Genomic DNA, 15670 nt, shown 5'->3' on the forward strand with positions numbered 1-15670 from the left:
TAAAGTAGATCTTGTGGATTATCTGCCTTGATATTCTGTTTTATATGGCTGTGTGGAAGAGCCCCAAGGAAAGCAAAATCAGGTAGGTTTGGCTGCTCTTGGAGGGAAGGGAAATTAATTGAATTTCACTTCTTGGACAGAAAGAAAACGAAAACAAGGTGGGTTTGATTTTTCTTAAAGGAAGATCCTGGGTTTTACTTGCAGTGGTTCCCAACCTTTGGGCCTCCAGGTTTTTTGGACTTCAACTCCCAGAAATCCCAGCCAGTTTACCAGTTTACCAGTTGTTAGGAACTGTGGGAGCTGAAGTCCAAAATACCACCGAGGAAAGGAAAACCAGTTGGCTCTAACTTTTCTGAAAGGAAAGGCGCTAACTTTTTCTGGCAAGGAAGGAAAATCAGCCGACTTTCAGCTTGGACAGAAGGTTTAATTTTTCTTGGAAAGAAGGAAAGTCAGCTGAGTTTGACTTTTTGATCGAATAATAATAATTATAATAATTATAATTATAATAATTTATTTATAATTCGCCTTATCTCCCCGAGGGGACTCAGGGAGGTCTTTTTTTGGGTGGAAGGAAAATCAATTAGGTCTAACTTTTCTGAAAGGAAAGCAAATCTTAACTTTTCCTGGAGGGAAGGAAAATCAGCTGAGTTTCATTGAGGCCCCTTCTGCACTGCCGTATAAAATCCAGATTATCTGCTTTGAACTGGATTATATGGCAATGTGGACTCATATAATCCAGTTCAAAGCAGATGTAGATTATCTGCTTTGATAATTTGTATTATATGGCAGTGTAGAAGTTGGACAGTAGTTAATTCCTGGAGACCATTGTGAGACCCTTGTTAATTTTTGTCAACGTTTTCCATATCTATCTATCTTCCTTGGACGTTCTATCTAATTATCTATCTCTCTAATTATCTATCTAATTATCTATTTAAATATCTAATTATCTATCTCTCTAAATATCTAAATATGTATCTAATTATCTATCTCTTTAAATGTCTACATATGTATCTGTCTAATTATCTGTCCATCTAAATATCTATTCATCTAATTATATATATCTCTAAATATATATCTAAATATGTATCTAATTATCTATCCATCTAAATATCTATCTAAATGTCTATGTATCTAATTATCTATCTTTCTAAATATCTAATTATCTAATTATCTATCTATCTATCTAATTATCCGTCTAAATAACTGTCTATCTAAATATCTATCTATCTATCTATCTATCTATCTAAATATCTATCTAATAATCAATCCATCTAAATATCTATGTATCTAATTATCTATCTCTCTAAATATCTATCTAATTATCTATCTCTTTAAACATTTATCTAAATATGTATCTGTCTAATTATCTATCCATCTAAATATCTATTCATCTAAATATCTATCTAATTATATATCTCTCTAAATATATATCTAACTTATATATATCCATTTAAATATCTATCTAAATGTCTATGTATCTAATTATCTATCTTTCTAAATATCTATCTAATTATCCGTCTAAATAACTGTCTATCTATCTATCTATCTATCTATCTATCTATCTATCTATCTATCTATCTATCTATCTAAATATCTAAATATCTAAATATCTATCTAATAATCTATCCATCTAAATATCTACGTTTCTAATGATCTATCTCTCTAGATATCTTTCTAAATATCTATCTATCTATCTATCTATCTATCTATCTATCTATCTATCTATCTATCTAATTATTTATCTAAATATATGTCTAAATATCTGTCTAAATATCTATCTAATTATCTATCTATTTCTCTTCTCCAAAGGGTTTCTCCTTCTTTCTTTGGCTCCCCAACTAAAATTTCCACCCGATGCCTGTTGATCTGGATCCAGTTTTGGATCCAAACCATTAAATCTTTCCAAGAGAGTCTCGGTGTAAAGAAATAATTTAAAAAGTGTCTTATTTACTGTATTTAGCAAACTAATGATACACAGCGAACAACGAATAGCCCCTGAATCTGAGTCGCTTCTCCAATGGGAATCCGACAACCGAGATTTTTTCCTCTACATGGTGTAATTAATGCAGCTTGATCCCACTTGAACGGCCAGGGCGCAATATTATGAAATCCTGGGAGTTGTAGTTTTGCAAAAGGGGGCTGGGCCTCAACAACCCACAAATCCCATGATCCCATAGGACTGAGCCAAGGTAGTTAAAGTGAGGCCAAACTGCATTCAGTCTACACTGTAGACGCACCCGTTTGCTGTTTTCCTTCGGCTCTAATGGAATTTCCTCGTGAATAAATCGTTTCGGGTAAGTTTTAGATATTTTTCCTCTCTTCGTTCTCAACCGAGGCGGATTCAAAAGCAATGGAGGGGAATCAGAAACATACTAAAATTAGTGAGGTTTTAAAATTAGTGAGATTTCCAAAGAGACTGGAGTTTAGTCTATTTTTTCGACAAGTTTAGTTTTTGTTTGTATGTTGTATCCTTAGATTTTCATTTTTCTCCCTCTAGATAGAAAGGAAAAAAAATGTATATTTCAAAGAATCCGGAGTGATTAAAGGGAAAAAAAAATCAAATTTTTTCCAATCCTACTTTCGAAATAGATTTTGCAAAGAACTGGAAACTATTAACTATTAAAACAAGGGATTTTCAATCTCTGCATATTCTTCTCTCTGCAGAAAGATAACTTCTCTATACTCAGGTTGGATCTACACTGCCATAGAAACCGGTTTCAGAATGCAGATTAATTGCATTGAACTGGATTCTCTGGCAGTGCAGACTCAAAACGGGATTTAATCTGGGTTATATGGCAGTGTCGATCCATCTTGAGTATATTTCTCTCTGCAAGGCTTCTACATAAAGTTTTCAGAAACTGGGTTATATGGCAGTGGAGATCCAACCTGAATATATTTCTCGCTGCAAGGCTTCCACATAAAATATTCAGAGAGAATAAAATCTGGGTTGCTGTGAGTTTTCCGGGCTGTATGGTTATGCTCCAGAAGCATTCTCTCCTGACGTTTCGCCCACTTCTATGGCAGGCATCCTCAGAGGTTGTGAGGTATATTGGAAACTAAGCAAGGGAGGTTTATATATCTGTTTCTATACCTCACAACCTCTGAGAATGCCTGCCATACATGTGGGCAAAATGTCAGGAGAGAATGCTTCTGGAGCATAACCATACAGCCCGGGAAACTCCCAGCAACCCAGGGATTCAGGCCATGAAAGCCTTCAACAATAGATTGAGATGAAAATGCTTTGCGTAATCGTTTCCCATTCTTTCAAAATTAACCTCGAAAATAGAAGAAATAAACTCTCCAACTTTATTATTATTATTATTGGAGGGAAAGAAAGTGGAAGCAAACGGTTTGGGATAAAATCTGTATTTTATATTATTATTATTATTTATAATTATTGCAGATATAAATATTAGTAGTAATAATTTATTATTATTATTATTTATAATAGATATTGCAGATATAAATATTAGTAGTAGTAATAATTTATTATTGTTATTTATAATAGATGTTTTTGATATAGATATATATTATTATTAGTAGTAATAATTTATTATTATTATTATTATTATTATTTCCCCGAAGGGACCCAGGGTGGTTTCCAACATGTGTGGCAAAAATTAAATGCCAAAAAATGGAAGAAAAAAAGCCATTCAAGCAAATTACAGCAAGACAGATCACATTGAGCAATGCGAAAGCAACCTAACTTTTATATACATTTGTAAACTTTGGAAACAAACTTTGCCTACTTTTTAAAAATCCCACCTCAAACTATTTAAGTATTGAAATAAAATAAATACAATTAATGGAGTTATTAATTCATGTCCCTCCAGTACATAAATCTGTATCTATGTGAGGTTAAAGTAATTTGGTATATTACTATATTTGAAGTTGAAATAAGAATGTGCCACTAATATGATAGAAAATTAATTAATACAATTATATTATTTGAGGTTGAAGTGAATCAATATTACAATGTTTTACATTTAAATAAGAATGTCCCAATAATGTGATAGAAAATAAGTTGGTATATTACATTATTTGTAGAATCATCCATTTACTATGTGTGCAAGAAGTTAAAATAAATGGGTATTTTACAATATTTTAGATTAATATCTAAGAACAGTCTGTTAATATGATATAAAATTAGTTGGTATCTTGCAACATCTTAACATGCTATTAAAGTGTAATAAGTTGGTAAAACTATCGGGATGAGGAATACACAAAGATACATCTATAAAATCAATTTATTATCTGCACCTGAGGTTCATAGAAGTCAATATATTACAATATTTTAGGTTAATATAAGAATACCCCACCAATATTATAATTTGGTATATTAAAATACGGCTTTTTGTTCATGTCAGGAGAGACTTGAGAAACTGCAAGTCGCTTCTTGGCCTTAATTATTGGCCTTAATTAACCCTCTTAATATTCCGTAAAATAAGTTTATACATTACAATAGTTTAAGAATAAGCTGTTTATCACATTATTTGCAGGTGTGGTTCATATAAGTTGGTATATTGCCATATTTTAAGTTGAAATGATGCAAAATATTTGAAAAAATGTAATAAAATAATAATAATGAGGTGGAAAAAGTATGATCCCTAGTAAACAAACACACCTATAACATCCATTTATTATATGTGCATGAGGGTAAAATAAAGTCAGTATATTATAACATTTTAACTTAATATTATGATATAAAATTGTTGTGTTACAATATTATAAAAATAATACATTTATTATTTGTGCATAGGGTTAAAATGTTTTAAGTCAATGTGATACTACTACTACTGTTGTGTATCATTAGAAACCAAAATTCACACATTCTGTCCCAACAAAATAACAACAATAATATCAATAGCATAGTTGTATGAAAATGTTCTAAGTCAATGTGATACTGGATTGCTGTGAGTTTTCCGGGCTGTATAGCCATGTTCCAGAAGCATTCTCTCCTGACATTTCGCCCACATCTATGGCAGGCATCCTCAAAGGTTGTGAGGTATGTTGGAAACTAAGCAAGGGAGGTGTATATATATGTTTATATACCTCACAACCTCTGAGAATGCCTGCCATAGATGTGGGTGAAATGTCAGGAGAGAATGCTTCTGGGACATGGCTATACAGCTCGGAAAACTCACAGCAACCCAGATGTTGTGAGGTATATTGGAAACTAAGCAAGGGAGGTGTATATATATGTTTATATACCTCACAACCTCTGAGAATGCCTGCCATAGATGTGGGTGAAATGTCAGGAGAGAATGCTTCTGGGACATGGCTATACAGCCCGGAAAACTCACAGCAACCCAGATGTTGTGAGGTATATTGGAAACTAAGCAAGGGAGGTGTATATATATGTTTATATACCTCACAACCTCTGAGAATGCCTGCCATAGATGTGGGTGAAATGTCAGGAGAGAATGCTTCTGGGACATGGCTATACAGCTCGGAAAACTCACAGCAACCCAGATGTTGTGAGGTATATTGGAAACTAAGCAAGGGAGGTGTATATATATGTTTATATACCTCACAACCTCTGAGAATGCCTGTCATAGATGTGGGTGAAATGTCAGGAGAGAATGCTTCTGGGACATGGCTATACAGCCCGGAAAACTCACAGCAACCCACATGTTGTGAGGTATATTGGAAACTAAGCAAGGGAGGTTTATATATCTGTTTATATACCTCACAACCTCTGAGAATGCCTGCCATAGATGTGGGTGAAATGTCAGGAGAGAATGCTTCTGGGACATGGCTATACAGCTCGGAAAACTCACAGCAACCCAGATGTTGTGAGGTATATTGTAAACTAAGCAAGGGAGGTGTATATATATGTTTATATACCTCACAACCCCTGAGAATGCCTGCCATAGATGTGGGTGAAATGTCAGGAGAGAATGCTTCTGGGACATGGCCATACAGCCCGGAAAACTCACAGCAGCCCAGTGATTCCGGCCAAAAAAGGCTTCTATAACATTACTATTACTACTAATAATAATTAGAAACTAACAAAACCCATGCATTCTGTATCAAAATAACAGTGTTCTTACTACTACTACTGTAGTTTTATTAGAATGTTTTGAATCTATTGCCTAGAAATAGTTTAAATCAATATATTATTATTATTATTATTATTATTATTATTATTATTATTATTATTATTATTATTATTATTATTGTATGACACAGTAAACAAGATAGATATGCTGGATTATTATTATTATTATTTATTGCTACTACTACTAGTAGTAGTTTGCTGAAACAGTATGTAATGTCCTGTGGGGAAGGAGCCCTGGTTTCTAGTGATTTGTTTTCGCGTGGAAATGAATCTGGGATAAATCGCCTTTCTTGCGTTTCTTATGAAGTAACGGGCGTTACTTAGCGTTACATTGCACACGTTCCCAAACAATTTCTTGGGCAATTTATTGTGCTTTCCTGTTCCTTGCAAGTCACACTCTCTCAGCTTCAGAGGGAACGCAATTTCAAATCTCTTCTGAACTAATCTTGCCAAATCCGCCCTTGGTCGGAAAGCAATGGACTGTATATAATGCTTAGCATATAATGTATATATAAGTTTATATTATGTATAAGATTATGAGTTCATGGTTTATGTTCTATATAATATAAAGCTCATTTCATACTAGAGGATAAGTGTATCTGGGGGCAGCTACACTTTGGAATGAACGCAGTTTGGCACCGCTTTAACTACCATGGCTCAAGGCTAAGGAATCAAGGGATTTGTCATAATAATAATAATAATAATAATAATAATAATAATAAATTGTACAAAGTCTCTATTCTCTGCTGTTACCTCACCAAACTACAAATCCGACGATTCCTTAGCCTTCAGTCCTGGCTGTTAAAGCGGTATTAAACTGCATTCATTCTCCAGTGTAGACGCATCCTCTTCTTTTGGAATCAATTCGCTTCTGCCCGGTTTCGATAGTCGGAGAAGGGAAACACAAACACTTTCGCTCATGTAATCCCAAACAAGAGCGTTGTCTTCACTTCTCTTTTCCCGGTTTAAAGCAAACCTCTCCGGAAGGGAAGAAGCGGTGATTCGGATTCAAAAGCATCGGAAAAATATATTGGTTTGAGAAGAGGTGACTTTTAATGCGCATTTTTGGGAAAAGCAGGAGTGGATCTACGCTCTTACAAACAATATATCTTTGCCAAAGAATTCTGTATCAATCAGAAACCTATTGCTTTTTGGAGATGCCTGCCATACGTGTGGGTGAAACGTCAGGAGAGAATGCTTCTGGAACATGGCTAAATAATGCTCAACAACCCAGTGCTGATACTTCCATAAACTACAACATCCATGTGTTGTCGAAGGCTTTCATGGCTGGAATCACTGGGTTGCTGTGAGTTTGCCAGGCTGTATGTTCCAGAAGCATTCTCTCCTGACGTTTCGCCCACATCTATGGCAGGCATCCTCAGGGGTTGTGGGGTCTGTTGGAAACTAGGCAAGCGTGGTTTATATATCTGTGGAAATAATGTCCAGGGTGGGAGAAAATTGCAGTCTTGATTAGCATTTAATGGACTTGCAGGTTCAAAACCTGGCTGCTTCCTGCCTGAGGGAATCTCATGATTCCAGAACATTAGCTATTAATTATAGTGGGGTCAAATTGCATTCGTTCTACAGTGAAAATCAGACATGGGCAAACTTTGGCCCTCCGGGTGTAAAATAAAGAGTAAAATAATAAGTGCAACAACAATAATAATAAAATAGAGTAAAATAAATGTAAGAGTAGCAACAATAATAGAGAAAAATAATAAATGTAATAATACCAATAATAATAGAGAAAAATAATAAATGTACCATATATTCTCGAGTATAAGCTGACCCAAATATAAGCCAACCAGGACCCTCACCTGAGTATAAGCCAAGGGAGGCTTTTTCAGTCTTAAAGAGAGGGCTTATACTCAAGTATATACAGTAATTCAGTTCAAAGAAAATAATCTGGATTTTATATGGCATCGTAGAAGGGGCCTCGGTTAAGCAGAACTCAACCAAAACTGTAAAAAAAAAATCAAAGAAATATTTAAATAAAAATTAAAATAATATCAATGTATAATATCAAATGCCAGCCAGGCTTTGAAGCTGCAAGGCTATTCAGGGCTAATCAAGGTGGCCAATTGCAATATTCACAGACAAGAGTTCTTTTTCCCACCCTGGACATTATTCCAGAGATATATAAACCCCACTTAATTTACAACAGTACTCATTCAGCCAGCACTAAAAAACATGCCCAAACTGGTTCTACAGCTGCAGAACAGAAACAGTATTAAATCAATCCTCAGGTCTTTGCAGGCTCAGCCAATCAGCTTCATGCACTTCATTTTCCAGTTAACACACACAGCACAGTGCTGTTGCAAACCATGACACAACAGACCTCACAACCTCTGAGGATGTTTGCCATAGTTGTGGGCAAAACATCAGGAGAGAATGCTTCTGGAACATGGCCAGACAGCCTGGAAAACTCACAGTAACCCTATCAACTTAATATTGCTACATATTTATTTGTATGCTGCTTTTTCTCTTAACGGTAAACAGTGGCTAAAAACAATATAAAATCCACAAATTATAAACATTAAGATAGAATCAAACCAAAGCAGTTAGAAATCATTACAACCCTGTTTCAAATACATAAAACACCCCACTTCACCCCTTTATTTTTATAATATAGTAAAATTGTATTACATTAAAGTTTGGCTTTTTTGGCTCTTAATTGTATTTTAATATTATTATCAAGTGTTTATGGTATGGTACAGTATGGAGTATAGCGTTAGGACTCTTTTAATAGTAATGCTCAAGCAACCAGAAACTCTATTTATGCTGCATCTACCAATCTCCATAGGTGCCGGTTTAGTGCAATTGTGCTATTGGGATTTTATTTATTTATTATTTTATTTACAACATTTATATCCCGCCCTTCTCACCCGAAGGGACTCAGGGCGGCGTACAAATGGGCAACAATTCAATGCCTGCACATAATTAAAACAGCAATGAAAATCCAATAAAACAATTAAAACAATAGAAAAATATAAAACATATGATTAAAATCCTTGTTGTAAGTCTCCAATTCATTACTGAATTGTAGTGATACTATGGAGAAATTGTTATAGGATTTTTTTTTCTTGGAAAGTGTTATTGAAAGAAGGTTTGGCCTTACCGTTCTTTTCTAGTAGGTTTAAATGGCTGAACTGAGATGTGAATCTGGGTCTTCCAGTGCTTTAATCCAACACTGAAACCATTATATTACAATGATGCTTTGTAAGTACATTCTGAATTGCTCTAAGAGTGTAGTCAAAGGCTTTCGTGGCCGAAATCACTGGGTTGTTGTGCATTTTCTGGGCTGTATGGCCATGTTCCTATTTTTCCAATATACCTCACAACCTCTGAGGATGCCTGCCATAGATGTGGGCGAAACGTCAGGAGAGAATGCTTCTGGAACATGGCCATACAGAAAATGCACAACAACGCACTGCTCTCAGAATCTTTAGCTTTCTCTGCCAAGGATTTACAGTGTTTCACTGAACTCCAGCTCCCTTGATTCCAAACATTAAGCTATGGTTGTTCAAGTGTGGTCAAACTGCATTAATTCCACAATGTAGACACACTCGGATTCAGAAAGAACAGGCACAAAAATCTGGAATCTCTATGGCAGTCTGAGTGCACACTCCTTTTACAATTAAGTGCATTGGGGAAAGAGCTAGAACCTATATCTTTCCAAGTATATTCACCATGCAAATCTTTATGGATGAGATTGCATAGTGTATGTATAAATAATTCAGTGCCAAGTACACCCAGCACTTAAAATGTGATTTATGCCAGTTTTATAGACTCATACACATTGTGCAAATTCCTAAAAGGGAGTTTTAAACCTTTTGGTTCCTTAAAAATAAACACGTTGCATTTGGAATAAAGTTCCATGGATTCCAACCTAGTTTATATTAAATCCTACACTCTCATGTGTATATATTTCAGTATATTGTAAGGCAACACTATACATTCGATAAAGTAGACCTATGAGTTCACAAGGGCTTATGTCAAATCAACCTTGCAATAGACATTTTGTGTATATGCTTTCAAACAAGTTGCCACAAGAAGTACAGGTTGAGCTTCCCTTTTTCTGAAATCCAAAATATTCCAAGGGACACCGTTGCTTTCCAATGCTTAGATGTGTCCAGAAATTGTTTCATGCACAAAATTATTTCAAAATTATGAAATTACCATAACACTCTGTGCATAATATGTATATGTATGATACAAATGAATTGTAGTTAGACTTGGGTCCCATCTCCAAAATATCGTACAATGTACATACAGTAGAGTTTCGCTTATCCATGCTCCGCTTATCCAAGATTCTGTATTATCCAAGGCAGTTTGCCTTTTAGCAGTCAATGTTTTTGTAGTCAATTTTTCAATAAATTGCGAAATTTTGATGATAAATTCATAAATACAGTAATTATTACATAACATTATCGTGTACTGAACTGCTTTTTCTATCCATTTGTTGTAAAGCATGATGTTTTGGTGCTTAATTTGTAAAATCATAGCATAAGTTGATGTTTAATAGGCTTTTCCTTAATCCCTCCTTATTATCCAACATTTTCGCTTATCCAATATTCTGCTGGCCCATTTATGTTGGATAAGTGAGACTCTACTGTATATGGAAATGCAGAAAATCCAAAATCCAAAACACTTCTTGTTCCAAGTATTTTAGAATAGGAAGCTTTACTCTATACATACTATCCGTGTTTGACATGTCTCATTTGACATGTCTCCACTGTAGAGTTAATATGGTTTGATACCACTTGAACTGCCATGGGGCAATGCCATGGAACTATGGGAGTTGCAGTTTTGCAAGGTCTTTGGAAGTCCTTGTCAAAGAGTGCAAGTGCCTTGCCAAACTCCAACTCTCACTATCTTATATCATTAAGCCATGGAAGATAAAGTGGTGTCAAACTGCATTCATTTTACAATGCAGAGCCAGTAATTATCATCTGTGTCTTTGTATGTGTGTGCAACTTGGATGTTGTTAACATTATTTATACCTGTCCTTCCCACTAAATGGGAGATTCAAGGCTCTATTGCCTATATCCATCTCAATTGAGATAAAAGTGGGAGAAATAAAAATAATAATCATTATCCCCAGAAATCCACCCTGTTTCTGTTTACCGACATGAATGGCTAACCATGTGTGGAGATATATGCAGAGTCCAGAAACTGTCCTCATTTTGAACTGCGTGACCCCAGAATCTCTAAAAATGGAATTTTCCCCCCAATGCTCTGCAGTTATTGTAACAGGGAAGTGTGACCAGGGTGTGATAAAGCCCCATCCCTGCCGTCTGCCTCCCAACAGGATCCTCCTAATTGGGTTTTCTCTCCCTTTGCCCATGTGTAGACGCCACGTCCCCTGCCGTCTGGGACGATGTGGTTTCAGATCAAACAAGAAGCCTGGCGCTCCATTAGCAACACAAAGGGAGCCGGTTAACTTGTACCTACCTGAAGGACAAAGGTTTGGTTAATGGAGTCTCCGAAGGAAGCTGGGTTTACCTTTGGAGAGGTTTGTCTCACACCTTTTGGCCTTCCCACTTCTATGCCTGGCCTTTCCTAACCTCCAAGGACTCACCGCACGCTTCTGTTTCTCCTCCCATGTAATGCAGTGTCTGACTTTGCTCTACCTTCTTTCCTAGGGAGTTGAAGCCAAGTGGAGTGGACCATGCGTGGCTGAAGGTACCTCTCACCTATAATGCCTGGAGCTCTACAGGAGAAGACCATCACAAGGACCCTGCTCAGAAGTGTTGAGGACTCTAACTTTGAACCATTGTGTCTGGACCTGATTGGGAAGTGCATGGCCCTTCAGGCCTTCTTGGAGCAGAGGGACATCTGAGTGATCTCCCACTACACCATCCAATCCTGGAGGTCCTTGGATTCTCTGTGGACCAAGACTCATTTTGTACTTTGAGCAGAGAGACCTCAAAGTGACCTATCACCATACCATCCAATCCTGGAAGTCCTTCTCCTTGGATTGACTCTGTAGATCAGGGCTCATATTTCAGCAGAGAGACATCAAAGTGATCTATCACCATACCATCCAGTCCTGGAGGTCCTTCTCCTTGGATTCTCTGTAGACCAAGACTCATTTTATACTTCCTTTTTGAGCAGAGAGACATCAAAGTGACCTATCACCATACCATCCAGTCCTGGAGGTCCTTCTCCTTGGATTGACTCTGTAGATCAGGGTTCATCTTGTACTTCTTCTCTGAGCATAGACATCTGAGTGGTATCCCACCACACTGTCTAGTCCTGGAGGTCATTTTCCTTGGGTTGGCTTTGAACATCAGGACTCATCTTTGAGTGATCTGAGTGATCTACCACCACAACATCCAGTCCTGGAGGTGGTCCTCCTTGGATTCTCTGTTAGACCAAGACTCATTTTATACTTCTTCTTTGAGCATAGACATCTGAGTGATCTCCCACCACACTGTCCAGTCCTGGAGGTCCTTCTCCTTGGGTTGGCTCTGTAGACCAGCACCCTTTTGAGACCTCCTGAGATGTACCAGAGTCTGGCCATGGCAGCCAACCACGGCCCACCATCCTACGAAGGGGCCAGTGGTTTCATGCACAGTGCGGCAGCGGCCTCTCCGGTCTACATCCCCACCACCAGAGTCACCTCCATGATCTCCAGCTTGCCTTACCTCCAAGGGAGCGCTTCTTCCCAGCAGGGCAGCCCAGTCTCCAGCCACTCCATTTGGACTCCGCAACCGGGGGCCGAGAGCGTGGCCTACAACCCGGGGTCCTCCCACCCGTCGGTGTCACCCCGCTTCTCCTTTGCCACCAGCAGCCCCATTGCAGCCACCACCTCCAGAGAGGTGGCCGCCTACAGCAGCTCGCTCAGCATCACCGCCAACAGTAGGGAACAGTATGCTCGAAATTTCGGGGGGTCTTACTCCAGCCACTACCCGGCCACCTACATGAGCCCAGAGTTGGGCTCCACCTGGACTGCGTCTCACTTTGAGAACCCCATGCTGCACAACCTGCCCAATCGGGGGAGCCCCGGAGCGGCCAGACACGGCAACCTAGGTAAGAAATGTCCCAAGTGGGCATAATCCTAGAGTTGGCCACAATGGCCATCCCGTCCAGCCCCCTGCCATGCAGGAAGACACAATCTAAGCCCTTCCAACAGATGGCCACCCAGCCTCTGCTTAACACCCTCTAGAAAAGGAGATTCCACCACGATTCATGGCAGCATATTCCACCACTGAATAGCTCTTGCATTTATGCTCTTCTAAGAAAAGGCCAGGCTACTGGGAATGGGCAAATGGGACTTTGTGGGATGGTGTCGTTTTTTTAGAGTAGTTTTTAATAATAATAATAATAATAATAATAATCCAACTTGTGATTTTTTGATACGAAATCCAGCATATCTATCTTGTTTGCTGTGTCATAAGAATAATAATAATAATCCAACTAGTGTGTGTGTCTCTGTGTGTGTGTGTGTGTATATATACAGTAGAGTCTCACTTATGCAACATAAACGGGCCAGCAGAATGTTGGATAAATGAAAATGTTGGATAATAAGGAGGGATTAAGGAAAAACCTATTAAATGTCAAATTACATTATGATTTTACAATTAAGCACCAAAACATCATGTTTTACAACAAAGTGACAGAAAAAGCAGTTTAATATACGGTAATGTTATGTGGCTACTAAAAGGCAGACTGCATTGGATAATCCAGAATGTTGGATAGGCGAATGTTGGATAAGTGAGACTCTACTGTATGTATGTGTGTGTGTGTGTGTGTGTGTGTGTATAATGCTGTTTTTCCTCTCTTAATAATACACTTTATTTATATTCCGCCCTTCTCCCCGTGGGGACACGAAGTGGTTAGCCATGCTAAAAACAATATCACGTACAATTTAAAGCCTAAAACATATAAACACTAAAATACAATTAAACATAGGACTATTATAATAAATAGTTAAAACCATTAAATATATATTTAATTTTTTTGTCCATGGCACTAATATTTTGTTATAAAAATTTTATATTCATATTTTAATACATTTGCTTTGTTTTTAATTGCATCATGTCATGTTTGTGGTGGAGCCGCGGTGGCACAATGGGTTAAACACTTGTGCCGGCTGGACTGCTGACCTGAAGATAGGCAGTTCTAATCTGCAAGATGGGGTGAGCTCTCATCTGTCAGCCCTAGCTTCCCATACGGGGACATGAGAGAAGCCTCTCAGCAGGATAGTAATACATCCGGGCATCCCCTGGGCAACGTCCTTGCAGAGGGCCATTTCTCTCACACTAGAAGTGACTTGCATGTTCTCAAGTCGCTTCTGACACACTAAAAAAGTTTGTGGTTAGCCACCTTGACTCCCGATATTGGGAGAAAAGTAGGGCGAAAATAAAGACATTAATAATAGTAAATAAGTCTTGGAATTAGTGATGTTCAATTACTGCTTAGAATGTTACCTTTTCAAAGATTTTCCCCTGCGTTTATGGCAGTTGTGGCTTTTTCTGGGGTTCAAGGATGGTGCTTTCCCTTCTATATTAATTGAAGTTGTAATTCAAAATAACTTTTTTTCCCCGTGGCCCTAAGAGTTGTAATTTGAAAATTATTTTTGTGGTTTGTGGAAGTTGTGATTTTTCTGGGGTTTCTTGTATGCTTATTTCTGGATTATTGGAAATCATAAACCAAAATAACCTTTTTCTGTGGTCTGGGAGTTGTACTGCAAAAAGTACTTGACCCTGTTTTATTTTTCTGTGGTTCAAGGAATCAAAAAAGTATCTGTTTTCGGTTTTAATGGGAGCTGTTATCCAAAATAACTCCCTACCCTGCATTCTGAGATTTGTAGTGAGAAGATTATTATTTTTTCTTGAGTTTATGAGAATTGTCTTTTTTCCTGGGTTTATGGGAATTGTAGTCCATCATAACCAAAAGTGTCATATTTGCAAGTTTCGGCAAAGTTTCGCCAAAGTATTTGGAATGAGTCTGGTTTTTACTGATTTCATTTCAATCCATACGTTTATTCAACATCTATTAACCTTCAACGATTTATGTTTCAAGAAAAGTATCTGTTGTAGATGTCTAGCTTTAGGAAAGTGATCTTTTGAAAAATCCTTTGAAAAGGAAGACGAAACTAGAGTGTTTTTCTCTCCCTTTGAGTGTGAATTAATGCAACTTAAAAACACGTTTTCACCGCAACACACAAGCCATTTTCTATTATTTCAATTTACCATCTGATTTGGATCCCTAGGGTTCTGCTGATATTATTTTTAGTATCAGCAACAACAACTACTACCACAACTGGTATATAATAATAGTGTGTAACTAGGTTGTTGTGAGTTTTCCAGGCTGTATGGCCATGTTCCAGAAGCATTCCCTCCTGACGTTTCACTAACATTTATGGCAGGCATCTTCAGAGGTTGTGAAATAAATGTGTAACTATTATTATTATTATGGCTCTCAGGTAGTGATGGTAGCAATAATAATAATAATAATAATACATTTCTTACCTGCTTCTCCTCATGAGTTGGAATACAACAATTTCTTTATTGTATCAGAAGCAACTTGAGAACATACAGCAAGTCGCTTCTGGTGTGAGAGAATTGGCCATCTACAGGGACGTTGTCCAGGGGATGCCTG

General features: G+C 37.4%; 1 protein-coding gene across 2 annotated transcripts in view; it reads left to right on the plus strand.

Annotated features, from left to right (window-relative positions):
• Positions 1–15670, plus strand: part of gata4 (GATA binding protein 4) — a 78434-nt gene that overhangs the window by 2148 nt on the left and 60616 nt on the right. The window contains exons 1-2 of one of the 2 annotated variants that reach the window (XM_062969544.1): positions 2186–2294; positions 11707–13096. In XM_062969544.1, coding sequence (XP_062825614.1) covers positions 12568–13096 — 529 coding nt within the window. In that variant the 5' untranslated portion in view covers positions 2186–2294; positions 11707–12567. Of the gene's footprint in view, positions 1–2185; positions 2295–11706; positions 13097–15670 lie in introns of those variants that run through there. The other variant, XM_008122488.3, reaches the window with a different exon arrangement.

The sequence above is a fragment of the Anolis carolinensis genome, chromosome 1 (assembly GCF_035594765.1).
Source record: "Anolis carolinensis isolate JA03-04 chromosome 1, rAnoCar3.1.pri, whole genome shotgun sequence".
In the NCBI taxonomy this organism is placed as follows: domain Eukaryota; kingdom Metazoa; phylum Chordata; class Lepidosauria; order Squamata; family Dactyloidae; genus Anolis; species Anolis carolinensis.